General features: G+C 48.6%; 1 protein-coding gene across 1 annotated transcript in view; it reads left to right on the forward strand.

Moving 5' to 3' along the window:
- The window catches only part of LOC119455386 (atrial natriuretic peptide receptor 1), a 177,511-nt gene that overhangs the window by 126,193 nt on the left and 37,560 nt on the right, over nucleotides 1-13,758 (forward strand). Inside the window, exons 14-15 of the mRNA XM_049668976.1 lie at nucleotides 3,880-4,003; nucleotides 10,544-10,612. Coding sequence (XP_049524933.1) covers nucleotides 3,880-4,003; nucleotides 10,544-10,612 — 193 coding nt within the window. The remainder of the gene's footprint in view (nucleotides 1-3,879; nucleotides 4,004-10,543; nucleotides 10,613-13,758) is intronic.

Below are 13,758 nucleotides of genomic sequence, written 5' to 3' on the forward strand. Positions count from 1 at the left end.
CGTAGACGTAAGCTCCGCCAACTTGCGGCCACGCTTTTCTTCACGAAGGTACCCCCAGACACGACTGGGGGCGTTGAAGTCGCCCACAATCAGGAGGGGGTCCCGGCCCGCAACTCTGAGCGCACGACTGAAGAGGTCCGCGAATGATACGTTTTGGAGTTTTGGAGAGCAGTATACGTTGAGGATGTGAATGGATGGGTCCTGTTTGCGGAGCCGGAGGAGAGTCACCATTACGTAGGAATAGTCGGTTTGGAGGTCAAGATAGACCTTGTTAGCTGTATAATTTCAATGGACGCAGAGACAAGACGAGGGGTCCTGCTGGAACGTCGAATAATTCGTAAGGGTGGCGACCTTCCCTGGCTCTTGGAGGGCAACCACCGCGGGCAGATGCTCAAAAGTTGAGAGGAAAAGTCGGAGGTCCGCTCTCTTGGTGCGAGATTGGAGGCCCCGACAGTTCCACTGGGTTATGATGATGGGGGACGCTGATTTGGAGGGGGCAGAACGCCTAACTGTAGGGGTTCTCGCCATGGTTAGGTTGGGCTTTAAGAGTGAGTGGAGCTGCCCCAGAGCCAGTAGGCAGGACCAGAGTTCTGACATCTAGGCCTGCCAGGGTGCAGTCTTCGTAATCGTCAATGTCTGCAATGTGACGCGAAATTTTGGAGGGGCGGCCGGATACGTCCCTAAGGGGACCCGCTTTGCGCAACGTGCGGATTTGCGCAGCGACAGCTTGATTAACTTTACGCGTGATCAGCTCATCAATTTTTGCGAACATCTGGGCCATCTCGGTGCTGATCAAGAGCTCCATTTTTGCGCTGACGCGCGCCTCCATAGTCTCAAAAGAATCATGGCCCGACGGCTTCGGCAGCGTAATCTCACAATCCATGGACTCCGCATTGGAGCCGGAGGGGGAGGTAAGAGCAGACGGTGGGTTGGAGAGTTGAGCCTCAAGGCTCGCAATTTTAGCGCGGAGCAGCTCCGTGTGCTTACGGCTCTCCTCAGCAATAAGAGTAGGAGAGGGAGGGGGGGATTAGAAAGGGGAGGCTGCCCTAGAGCACTGCACGGGCCGATTTTTGCGGCCCGGGCCCGGCCCGGGCCCGTTTTTACATTGGGCGGCCCGCCCGAGCCCGATCAAAACTTTTATGGCGAGACCCGGGCCCGTCCGGGGCCGGAAATAATCTACGTTACCCGCCCTGCCCGGCCCGCCACCCCTTTACCTTAAGCCCGAGCTCGGCCCAAGCCCGGCTCGAAACCGGCCCGAACCCGGCCCGAGACCGAAAAATACATGTTTTTCAGAGTTGAGAAGCCCGAGAATAACTCGCAGAAAGCCCGAGCCCGTGAAAAAACTGCGCTACCCGGCCCGGGCTTTCGGGTTAGCCCGATCCCGTGCAGTGCTCTGGCTGCCCCACCGGGACCGCTCACCTGTTTGCCATATTTCAATGCGTTCGCCCAGGCACCGGCTCCCGCATCCTTTCGCTGCTGTTGATGCTGGCCGCGGTTCCCCTTGCCGTCGTGTGGTGGCGGTTGCTGCGCCGCTTGGCCCTTGACGTCACCTCCACGTGGTGGCGCCTGCTGCGTTGTGACGTCGACGTGGCGTGATCCGCCGCGCGAGAACGCCGCATGATGACGAGTCTTCTTCCCCGACTTGGGGAGGCCGCTCTGCTGAGGGGTGGTCATCTTGGGTTGTCTGTACTTGGCTGTACATTCGCGCGAGTTCGTGGCGTGGCTTCCTCCACAGACCGCGCACTTTGGGTTGCACTCGTGAGGGGTCCGCATCCCCTCCACTAGCTATGCCTGCTGTCCTCACAGGCCGCACTTTGCATTGGCTGGGTTGCGACACGAATCAGCCCGGTGTCCAACGGTGCCGCACAGTCCGCAGGCCGGAATAGTCCGGTAATAGGGTTGAACGAAGGTGATTTCCGAGTTGTAATGAATGTAGCGAGGCTTGACTCTGCCATCAAAGGTGAGTCGAGCCTTGTTCGATGTGCCGAATTTTCGTATATCCAAGAGTTCGCCTGCGCGCCACTGCAGAGCCTGGCGTAGGGTGTCGGTCGTCTCGTGGTTGGTGACCGTGACCACACCGTAGCAGACGTCCTAGCCATGTTGCTTCAGGTGGCCGTGGGCGGCCATCTTGCCTTTGTCAGTTTGTAGCTCGAAGTCGCCGAGCAGCAGGTCCGCCATCTTGGCCTCCCGCGTGCTTACGACGATAAGATTCTGCTCCGGCGAGAGAAGCAGGTTGAGCGTCGCCGTCTTTTGTACTCCGACAAGAGTGGCGAAGGAGGCGCCGAGCGCGCCACGTTGAAAGACGTCTCGTAGCGCCACTGGCTCACGAGGCTTGATGAGGACGACAAAGTCTTCTGGGTGTGGTCGAGGCAGAGGCTTAGGCTTCCATGTCGTAGTAGGCTTGCTGCGCTTCGCGCTGGATCCTTGTGCCGCACGCGTGGCGGATCCTGTCTGAGTTGAAGGTGCCTTGCCGGCGGGCGGGGCCGATGGAGCCATCTTCATAACTTTGCGCTGGGAGCGGCGCTCAACCATGCCAACGAGTTCGTTGCGGATGGGGTCCGCAGCCGCAGATTGCTGCCCCTCGGGGACCGGGATCGTCGCCCACGCCATGGCGTCGGGATCGTAACCGCGTTGAGCAGAGAGATCCATCTTGCAAGCTGATGGGTCCGTTCTCACCCGCGCGCCGACGTAGCCGTTAGGCTCAGCGTCGGCAACGCGAGGCCGGAACGGAAAATCGCTCTAAGTTTTCCAAAAATGGGCCCACCTGGATGACATTGGTGTCCTCGGGTGCCGGGCAGCTTTGGGAGTCCGATGGAAGCAAAATTGATGGTGTTGCACAAAATTGACCGTGGCTTTCGTCAGTAATTGACGGAGCCGATGCACCAAACCACGCAAGAGTAAACGCCAACCGCGTTCCTCCTGCAAGATACGGCGCGCGCGACAACACCGGCAACCCGTACCGGCGCAAACATAATAAAGAACCAAGCGCAAAGCGCAAAGTACATGAACGCATTTGTTGGCAGAGTAAAAGCCGCCTAGCCCCCCCCCCCCCCCCTCCCTTCCGCGCTTCCTTCCCGCTTTGCTCCTTTCGCGTGGGAGATTGCGTCGCCAGTTCCCCTTGCGCCCGGTTGCAAAGATACGTATTTGGCGCCGCAGCAAAGCGTCGCCCCCCCCCCCCCCATCCTCCCTCCCTCCCTCCCATAGCACCACGGCGTTTCGCGCCACGGAAGTCGCGTTTGCTTTCCGCCGTGCATTCGCTCTCCGTGATAGCGCGCGTCCCACGTGCGCTTTCACTCGTACATACGGCGCGCGGCGACGATTTTATCGCCCTTGGAATTTATACGGAATCTCACGCCGACGGCGACGGCGAAGACGACGGCAGAAATCTGCTTGAAGTGCCCATATAATTGCTATCGCCATAAAAACTACAAGCAAATTTGAAAAGAGGAGCGCAAACTCTGTAAATGGTGAAAGTTTAATTCGAGCTGTCACAAATATTTCACAAATGTCACAAAAATTCAAAAATGCAGACGCAAAATATATTTCCCGTAACAATTACTTTTTATTTATTTAGTTAGTTAGGTTATTTATTTATTAAATGTTTACTTCTGTAAACATTTAACATAACTTTATTATATGGGTTTTCTTCTGCGTTTTGTTCTTTATTCTTTTTACTGTTGTTATAAATACTGGAGAAAAAGAATAGTTCGAGAGGTCTACTCTCGTTATTCTGCGCGCAACGTCCCGATTCGTCAGTGCGTTCTGAATAAAATTAACACTGGTTACAACAAAGGCAAGGTTTCAAATGTCCAGAATTTGTTAGCATAATATGCCCGCCCAATTTACACGTTTTACGATTATTCTTTGGTGTTCGTGCAGGTACGTGGCCGACGAACTCAAGAAGGGTTCACACGTGCAGCCAGAGGCATTCGAGTCTGTCACGATTTTCTTCAGCGATATTGTCGGATTCACGTCCCTCTCCGCTGACAGCTCCCCGATGCAGGTGAGCGTCAGGCGAAGCGTGCTGGCAGAGCGTCAGCACTTCAGAGCGTCAGCATCACACACACACACACACACACACACACACACACACACACACACACACACACACACACACACACACACACACACACACACACACACACACACACACACACACACACACACACACACACACACACACACACACACACACACACACACACACACACACACACACACACACACACACACACACACACACACACACACACACACACACACACACACACACACACACACACACACACACACACACACACACACACACACACACACACACACACACACACACACACACACACACACACACACACACACACACACACACACACACACACACACACACACACACACACACACACACACACACACACACACACACACACACACACACACACACACACACACACACACACACACACACACACACACACACACACACACACACACACACACACACACACACACACACACACACACACACACACACACACACACACACACACACACACACACACACACACACACATATATATATATATATATATATATATATATATATATATATATATATATATATATATATATATATATATACGCGTGTCGTTTACCGCGTGATGAATGTCAATTTACCAAGATATATAGATCATTCTAAATCATTCTCAGGTGTCGTACAACAATACAGCGTCAGCTAAGAGCTATCTAGATCTTAAAGGCTGGCAAGAATTTTCTTAGACACAATCTGTAGCTGTTAATAAAGATTTCAAGGAGATCCTTCAAGTCATCGTAAGGTTGTCCGAAGGCCATCAAAGACTTTGAGAAGGCTCTCCCCAAACTGCCTCGCGAGCTCCTGTTCCTCTCAGGTGGTGGCAGTGTCAAAAGTGTCGGGCATTATCCTCAATGTTTTTTTTTATTTAACTTTGTTAAATAATTACGTTAACTAAGGAAATAATCATTTCAGTTCGTTAAATATTTACGGGCAGCATCATTTATCCTGCCACTTTTAATGCAACTAACTTGTTGCCTCACATGACGTACTATTTCCTTAGTTTATTCCCCATACTTCTATTCCCCTACTGTACTGATTCTTTTGAAAGCACTGGCCGGTGTTGAAAAATTAACTGTGTAATAGAAATTCTGGCTTTAAAATTTGAAGTTTTACTTACGGCAGTGCAGTGATTACAGGAGATGCTGAAAATATCTACCACCTACTTCATGGTATTTATGTCTGCGCACGACGCTGGACATCGTTAAGCACTCGGTGGAAGGTTGATGGATCTATCTGTGCAGTGTGCGTGGTAATTGAATTCTGTAGCTCCTGCATCATGTAGATTCCGAAGAATAGTGTAGGAGAAACATTTAAACTATCCGACATTCCACCTATACTCCCCTCACGCCAAGGGTGATGCGATAGAGTGAAGTGGGCATTGACTACGCCCTATTCTCACCCACAACTCGCTTAGGAAGACATTGTCTGATTGAAGTCAACCAGAGGTTGCATCGCTTCCCAACTTTCTTTTTTTCTTTTTGTTTTCTCACTGAACAGTTATTTTTCGGACACCCAGTATTTCTATGAACGTAATATCCAGTAGCCCCTGAAGTGGACCGAATGATATCACCGAAGGCTAACCCCCGTATTCCCAAACGATCCTAGACTCGAAATACTTTGTCCACTCCGGATGGATGCATGCTGGATGGATGCTATGAGCGTCCTCTTCGAAAGGGGGCGGTGGGTTGCGCCACCAAGCTCGTTATTATTTTGCCTGATGTCCTACCTATCTTCAAAAAATGCACACGCACACACACAAAGAATTCCCAGCACCAAACATTCGGAACCGCTATTGGGAACTTTGTTTTTGTACGCCTCCGTTGTTTGTGGTTACTGTACATTTCTGGCACCAAACCTACAATCGCCTCTTCCTAATCTCTATTGCGGCCATATTTACTTTTCCCCTGATTTTCGAGGTCAGGGGAGCCTAAACCGACAGCTGGGCAGATGTTATGCGGACCAGTCGAGCACAGCGACACCCCTCGGCCGAAGAAAAGGCTACATTCTCAAGAATTGCCGTGGGGTTTCGATGAAGTACCGTGACCAGTTCTGTCGATGGATGGCGCTGCCATCCACTTTCTCTGCATCCGTAATAGAGAAAAGGTGCACCGGAATGTCCCTGGGCTGATGCATGCGGACGACACAGTGCTACTAGCAGACAATGCAAGGGATTTACAGAGACATTGCGAATATAAGTGCCGCGACGAATCTGGGCCGTAAGTTTAGCGCAGAGAGTAACGGTAATTGCGTTCTTTAATGATAAGATACGAGTAATGCCTTGACATGAATTCAATAGGAAGTCATACCCATTGTCAAGCAATATAAATACCTAGATGTATACATAAACGAAGGAAAGACCTGCTGAATCGTCTACCAAGATAACCTAAATATTAGAGGGAAGCGGAAATCAGCAATAATGAAACGCTATAAATCAGAAATTTTGTCGGGGTTTGTAGATTAACCAGAGCACGGTAAGGCGACTGACTCTCGGGGGTCTACGGTAAAACCACAAATGAGGCAGTGCAAGGTGACATGCGTTGGGCTTCTCTTAAGTCAGAAAAGCGCAGAGCAAGACTAGTTTTGCAGAAAGACTAAGCAAAAAGAGCATGGGTAGAAATCAATGGCCGTCTAAAGTTCACAAATATATGAACCTCAAAATTGTGACACGCAATGCAGTAAAAGGTAAAAAAAAACGCTTAACCTTGCACTCGGCCGCGCAACGCTTGAAACAGCGAACCTGGGCGATCGTAGCCCAGCATTTTCCGGAAGTGCGCGCGAACTTTTCATCTTATTACTGATGATGATGATAATTTCTTTTCGCGCGTCTCGGACTTATGGCCGTCACTGCGCGTTGCACAGCGCAGCTTGCAACACCTAAAGTCCCTAGATAAGGAACTTTAGCAACACCGACACCGTGTTGCAATGCCGACAATGCCATGTTGCAGACCAGCTCCGTGAATGCGTCTCTCTCTCTCTCTCTCACTCTCTCTCTCGCTCACATAGCGCACAAAACTAAACCTCTTCACCTCGCAGAGCACTATAGTGCGAACGCGCCAGCTGTGGACGAAGACGACGACTCTCGAACGCAATCATATGGTTCGCGTAAATGCATGTTCTGTAAGTCTGGCTGTATAGCCTAGTGGTTACAACGCTCGCCTCAGGACCCGGGGTACCCGGGCTCGAGTCCCGCCTCGACAAGAAAGTTTATTTTCTTTTATTTCTTCTAGTTTCTTGATATGAACCACAAATTACGGCTGGCTTAAACAGGTTCGCTGTCACAAGAATGCGTAAGTGTCGAATGACCCATTGAGTAGGGAGCCTAAACGTAAACAGCGCTTGCATTGAGCGAAATGCAGCTCCACTAACGTGAAACCTGGGGAGGTGCGAAGCATGCAGTGAACCACCGCTAATGGGCTCATGCTGCCATAAGCAATGGCTCATAACCCCGTAAACGCGGCCTCCCCATTACGACGACAGAAGAGAAGTGAAATTCTACGCTGGAATGATGAGCGGCAACGCAGCCAGCTGTGGAAGACGACGACGACAACGAAAGCGGGAGCAGTGGCACGAGCTCGTGTCGAGCGCGAGCACGAGCTGGTTGCTTACGGTGACTACGATGACGACGACAGGAGACGCCGACAGCCGGGCGTATATGGTGCTTCGCATCTAAAAGTTGGCAACCAAGTACAGGGTAATTGAGTATAGGACTGCGTACTGTGTACTTTTGGTCACAGGCAAAAATATAAATAATGTGGTTTTACGCGCCAACAAAACCACGCCCTGATTATGAGGCACGCCGCAATGGGGGACCACATGTGTGTGCGTGTGTGTGTGTGGTTGTATCTGCTGTGCGAAAAGGAGTAGCCGTCACCATTTTAGAGTGACTATATCGCTGTCCTCTATTTGCAGTTAAGAAAAAACAAAGAGTAAATAGACAATCATGAGTCAGAAAACAGAGGCGGTACATCGTATTCAAAGGATGGAAACAAAGAAGACCATGTAGATTAGGAAAAATAGAAAGAAAGAAGTCAGGAGGGAAACTCTCTATGATAACGCAAAGGGGAGTGTCTTGCTATTTGCGGCCCGAGCTTCGTGCCTGAGGACAAAAAACTCGCTGAGAAGAAAAAAATATCGCGCAAGAGAAGCCAGGGCGAGACAAGAACACCGGACTGGCGCTCGACTGTTGTCGTCTCGCGCTCATTTTTCCTTCTCTGGCATGAACCACCTCGCCCAAGAAAACGTTTTACGAAGATACCGGAGCAAATATGCATCACAGGATGAGGCATGTGTGGGCTGCAAAGAAAGCCCGGGAACGACTCGGGACATCGCAATGAAATGCCAAGACCCACCGAAACCGGTAAGGAGGGCCCACTTTAAGGAAGCATTGGGATTGACAGAAGATGAAAAGATCAACTGGTAAGCAGTTTGGATAAGAGACGATTAGGGAAAAGAAGGGAAGAGATTTGATAGAAACGGAGTCACTGCACGAGTAGGTGAGGGTCACAGTATAGTGATAGGTGCTTTAAATACGAAAGTTAAGATTCAGATCAGATAGGCAAAAGGTTAGATAGCGATAAATGTACTAAAACGTCAATAAATCAAGCAGTCTAGAGGACTATTTATCCCCGTCCCGTTTCAAACGGGCTGCCAAGAAATCTTATCATCATCATCATTGAGTCGAGGTGGAATTTTTATTTGAGCACCGTTCTAGAATACCCGAGTAAGTCCTCCCGAGAGACCCAGATGAAGGACAACACGGCCAAGCGTAGATGAGTTCTTAGCAAACGAGTCTGTAAAGCAGAAGTATCATGCATGTCAGCTTCTAGGAGAGAGATAGAGAGAAATGAAAGATGAAAGACCGCAAGGTTAACCGGAGTAGCCATCCTGCTGGCTACTCTGCATTAGAAGAAGGGGTAGAAAATATGAGGAAAAAAGCAAAAGGAGATGTGAAAAGAAGCTGCCTGGACAATAACTAGAAAGGGAAGTGAGAACGACTAGATTCTTTCATACAGTCCCGACGCTTCCAAAAGACTAGTAGTTCTACAGCAACTGGCGTTGACACCGGCTGGCACCACGTAACTTTAATTGGTTTGATTTATTTATTTATTTACTTATTTATTTATTTATTTATTTATTTATTTATTTATTTATTTGATAAAGTTGCCTCAGAGGGTGAGTAGGCGTTAGGGAGAGGGTGGTAAAAGATTCTACAACACAAACATTTGTACAAAAATATAACAAGGCAAAAAGAAGCTACATATATATATAGGGTGTCCCAGCTAACGTCAGGCCAACTGTTACAACAAGAAAACAAAAACGTTTAAAAAATACACTGCACGACACCATTTTGATACCTCTGGTATTCGGTCCTATTTTCTTCTATTCCTATTTCTTCCTATTAATTTTCCTAGTAATTCCTATTTTCTTGTAACAGCTTAGCTAACGTTAGCTGGGACACACAGAATTAATGTCCCACGTTAACATCAGTGGATGACTCAGGTTCGCGCGCTTCAAGCGTACGCGGAAGCACGTAAATTGTGTAAAGGCGCAACTGGTAACACATTCTTTGAACGATGGCACGCCTTTAATACTGGCAATGTACTCGTATATGCGGAAGCTGTGCGAGTCAGAGCTGGTTTTAGGGGTAAAGGAATGAGAAAGCAAATTCATACAACAGTGGGGAACACCAGCCTTGTTTTCGTGATCGGTGTGCAGTGACAAGTATTAGGGCCATGGCCAAGGAATTTAGGATATTGCCTCTTTGCCAATCTGGCGTCCTTCACCGCAATACACCATGGTAACTCAATGGGCAGCATTTTAAAATATAGATATTTCAAAGGATAAGCGGAGTTTTAACATGTTTCATTCAGCAACATCGAGACTTTACTTCCTTCTAATAGCATACGCATTACGGCACTTAGTAGGCAATCAGTGCGGCGTTATAGCGGTGTTTTTGGTCGGGACCAAAACATTGCGATCACGCCGCACTAATTTCCGACTAAGTGCCGTAATGCGTATGCTATTAGAAGGAAGTAGCCTGCCAATATTGCTAAGCTGAACTTGTTGACGTTCAACAAGCATTTTGAAATATACGTTTTTGAAGATTCTGCACATTAAGTTACTCAAGTGTAATGCAGTGAAGCTCAATAAATTGCCAAAGGAGTCAAGTCCGAAATTGCCCGGCATGTGTGAGATCTATTGTTGCCTGAGGATGGGAAACAAACATTCGCAATCGTCCCCTTCGGACGGTCGTGAAGTTAGTCAAGCGCGGTGCAGAGCGCTTTGTTTTGTGCACGTGGAACGAGGACATCCAAACACAGCAGGTGCGCGCGTTTAAACATTGGTCCGGTGCGTGAAAGCTTGCTCACGAAGACGAGAAGGGCAGGAAACTGTCTACTTCGGTAGTTGACCAAATTGGGAATGTGTGTAATTTCCTCTTCTTTTCTCACACAGGTGGTTACGCTGCTGAACGACTTGTACACCTGCTTCGACTCCATTATAGATAGACACGATGCTTACAAGGTGAGTAAGCTTCCACAATGTCATCCCGCAAAGCTGGAAGCAATAGCTGCAACTTTACCCAGCCCCCACTGCACTCTCACTCTCCTGCCATCACCGTTCGACGTGGGCAGCTAGCAGCACGGTTTACTTGCCAGATCACCGAGACGGCTAAGAGCTAATGGTAAGAGGCTATACGTCTTAAACTGCTCGTAGCCTATGGCGGCGACTCCTGCTTATGCGAAATGTTCGTAAGAGGCATAAATGCACTGCATTTTCTCAAATTTACGAGACTGCACTTGATATATTTAAAAGTTTAACAGAGCACGGGGAAAATGCGGGCACAATTAGCCACAAGAAAGAGTATGGCACATCAGCTAACATCTTAAGACTAGGATTTAGTCTCTCTCCTTTCTTTTTTTGTGTGTGGGGGAGGGGGGAGGGAAGGATGACGCAACGATGATTCTGCCGTGAATGATGCAATGCAATGAATAATGTAAAACGGCCAGGAAACAAGACAAACTTCTCACAAGACAAAAAGCATAGATAATCTAGACATGCAAGAGCCGACGACTTCTCTGTCGTAAAATAACGCGCTTTTATTATTATTATTAACTTTTTGTGTCATTTCGTATTCTTATATGCCTCCTGTGCTGAGACAGAAACAGCCAGCAAAAATGTATTATATATCACGCACCTCATAGTCCGACACGTACACTGTTGGAAGACGTTTTCTATTGTTGAGACGAATTTCACAAACACTTGTCCCATAGTCACCTTAAACAAAAACAGAAACATAATTACAAAAAAAGAGTGTTCACGTAGTTTTGCAAGACTACACAAAGAAAAAGTTATTTTATTTTAATTTCGAGTGACAGCTTCGTACCTGGTTGTAAACTGTTAAATAGCTGAAAGGTTTCCCTTTCCTAGTCACCATGCTTCAATCATTAAACATCGTAACGTTCTTGAGAAGCTGGCGGCATGTATTGTACATGCCACCAACATTTCCAATTCACAATAAAAATAGGAAAATTTACATAATAGAATATTAAAATATTATGAATAAATTAAATTAAATCAAAAATTCTGAGTACGAAGGGCTGCAAGAGCAGCAGTCTTCTTGTACGTTCTCTCCAATCGCTCGAAGTCTCGCTCGAAAAATTGTGCTCCGCGAGCAGCCATTATGAACATTGCCATCATCATTATCTTATTTCAGAATTTCACAATTCTTCGCAAGTATTCTCTTCCTAGAGAGTAGCGAATCTCACGTTCACTTTGGCCAAAATCCTAATCTTTCTGTTAATCTTTCATATCTGATTTTGTCAAATTCTCTGTTTCCCTCGAGCGCACTTCCTTTGCCTAGGCACGCTTTTGTTACTCAACAGCAGATTACAGTTTATCTCATACACGCGTTAGACAACCGGCCCTGTTACGCTTTTACTAGTTTTATTCTTAATCACAAGTATAACATCGCTTATTCCTGTTTGATCAGCAATGTGCATATAACGTGCCTACGAAACTAACAAATACTTCAGATACCTTTGTTTTTTCCTGTTACCTTCTTGTGGCCCCTCAAGAAGAAAAATCACCGCGCCTTCAACTCCGTGAAGATGGTCAAACAGCGAAACTGCATTAGCGGCCGCTTGTCTGGCCCGAACGGCACTACTTGCGGAGCATGGGACGCGTCGGTGTCCATGGCCGATGGCGTTCCTAGCGTGTTGCGGGGGGTAGGACGCGTCGGCGTCCACGGGCTATCACGTTCCTGGCGCGTTCCTCCCGCTTTTTTTTTTCTACGACGTTGCCAGGCAAGAGTCCTTGACCAAAGTTCCGTATACGTATACATCCAACGCTAACGCGAACTCCTCTCACACCCCACTCCTCCGTTGACCCACTTTTTTTCCTACACCACCATTGGTTGGCGCGCCTCACGTTCTCCATCTCCAACGCGAGTATTGGACGGCGCGGCTTACGTCAACCCCCCCTCCCCGTTCCCCTTTTCATCTACACCCTCTCACAGCATTCTCAGAGGGGGAAAGGGTCACTCTAACCCCTTTTCCCCTGTTGAGCTCTATTTTTCCTCTCCTCTTCTACTAGGTAACGTGGCCCCTTTTCAGCGAACTCCGACAACGACGGCACAGGGTCCGCGTAAACATCTTCGCTGTAAAAAAATTGTACAGATTCCACGCACTGTGGGAATAGACGTTATGCGAAGCATTTTATAGGCAGCTGACGATGCAGCATTGTTTGAGGTTCTGCAAAGCGTTATAAGGTTGAGCAATATGTGTAAATCCTGCATTTGTGTGCTTGTAGTGAAGTTTGTAAAGTGAAGTAGGAAACAGCGCGAGATTGTGTGTGACCACAGCAACAAGGCGACGACGACGGTAACGGCGAGTGCATAATTTCTACGAACGATCGAATTGATGCGGACGAGTGGCATGGAGGTGCGAGATGGGTAAGAAATGAAGAAACTAAATGCTACCGGACGGCAGCACGTTGTGTCACTTGTAGGACACAAACCGGTGACTTGGCAGTGGTACTGTAGCACAACCTGAAGCCCGTGCCCTTTTATAGCTATTGGGACGTGAGCGTGGTGCAGTCCTCGCCTTGGCCGAGGCGTGATGGCATTGCCATAGTGGAATTCAGTGCAGCGTTGTCGTACTCGGACACTACGTGCACCAGGAAAGAGCACGCCTCGATGTTCGATTAAGAGGCCTGGTAACGACGAGAAGGGCCGTCGAAGTCCGGCACGAGCTTTGGGAGCAACGAGGAGGCGGCGCGTTGCTGTCCAGCTCTCAGAAATCGAAGCTCGTGGAAACTTGCTTTTCAATCGCTATTAGAACGGACGGAACCACCACCTGGTGTTCTGCTGCGGACATGCCGGGGTCTCCTTACGCGTGCCACCTGGCCCAATCGCACATGGCACGCCATAAATGGAGGCGAGAGTCGGATTACGAAGCTGGATTGATGATGCAATGACCATCTCGAGCACCATCAGCCCAAGTTTGTAGACAACTTGGTCCACTGGGTCAGCATAAGTTCTTGCCATGGTAATTTCATGCCGTGCATGCATGCATGTATGTCATGAATTAGGGGCGAAGCACCTTAGGGCCGAGCCTTGTCACTCATCGTGTGTTGTCCGTCCGTAGCTCTGGTTTGCATGGAGACCGCTA

This window comes from Dermacentor silvarum, chromosome 6, assembly GCF_013339745.2.
Source record: "Dermacentor silvarum isolate Dsil-2018 chromosome 6, BIME_Dsil_1.4, whole genome shotgun sequence".
In the NCBI taxonomy this organism is placed as follows: domain Eukaryota; kingdom Metazoa; phylum Arthropoda; class Arachnida; order Ixodida; family Ixodidae; genus Dermacentor; species Dermacentor silvarum.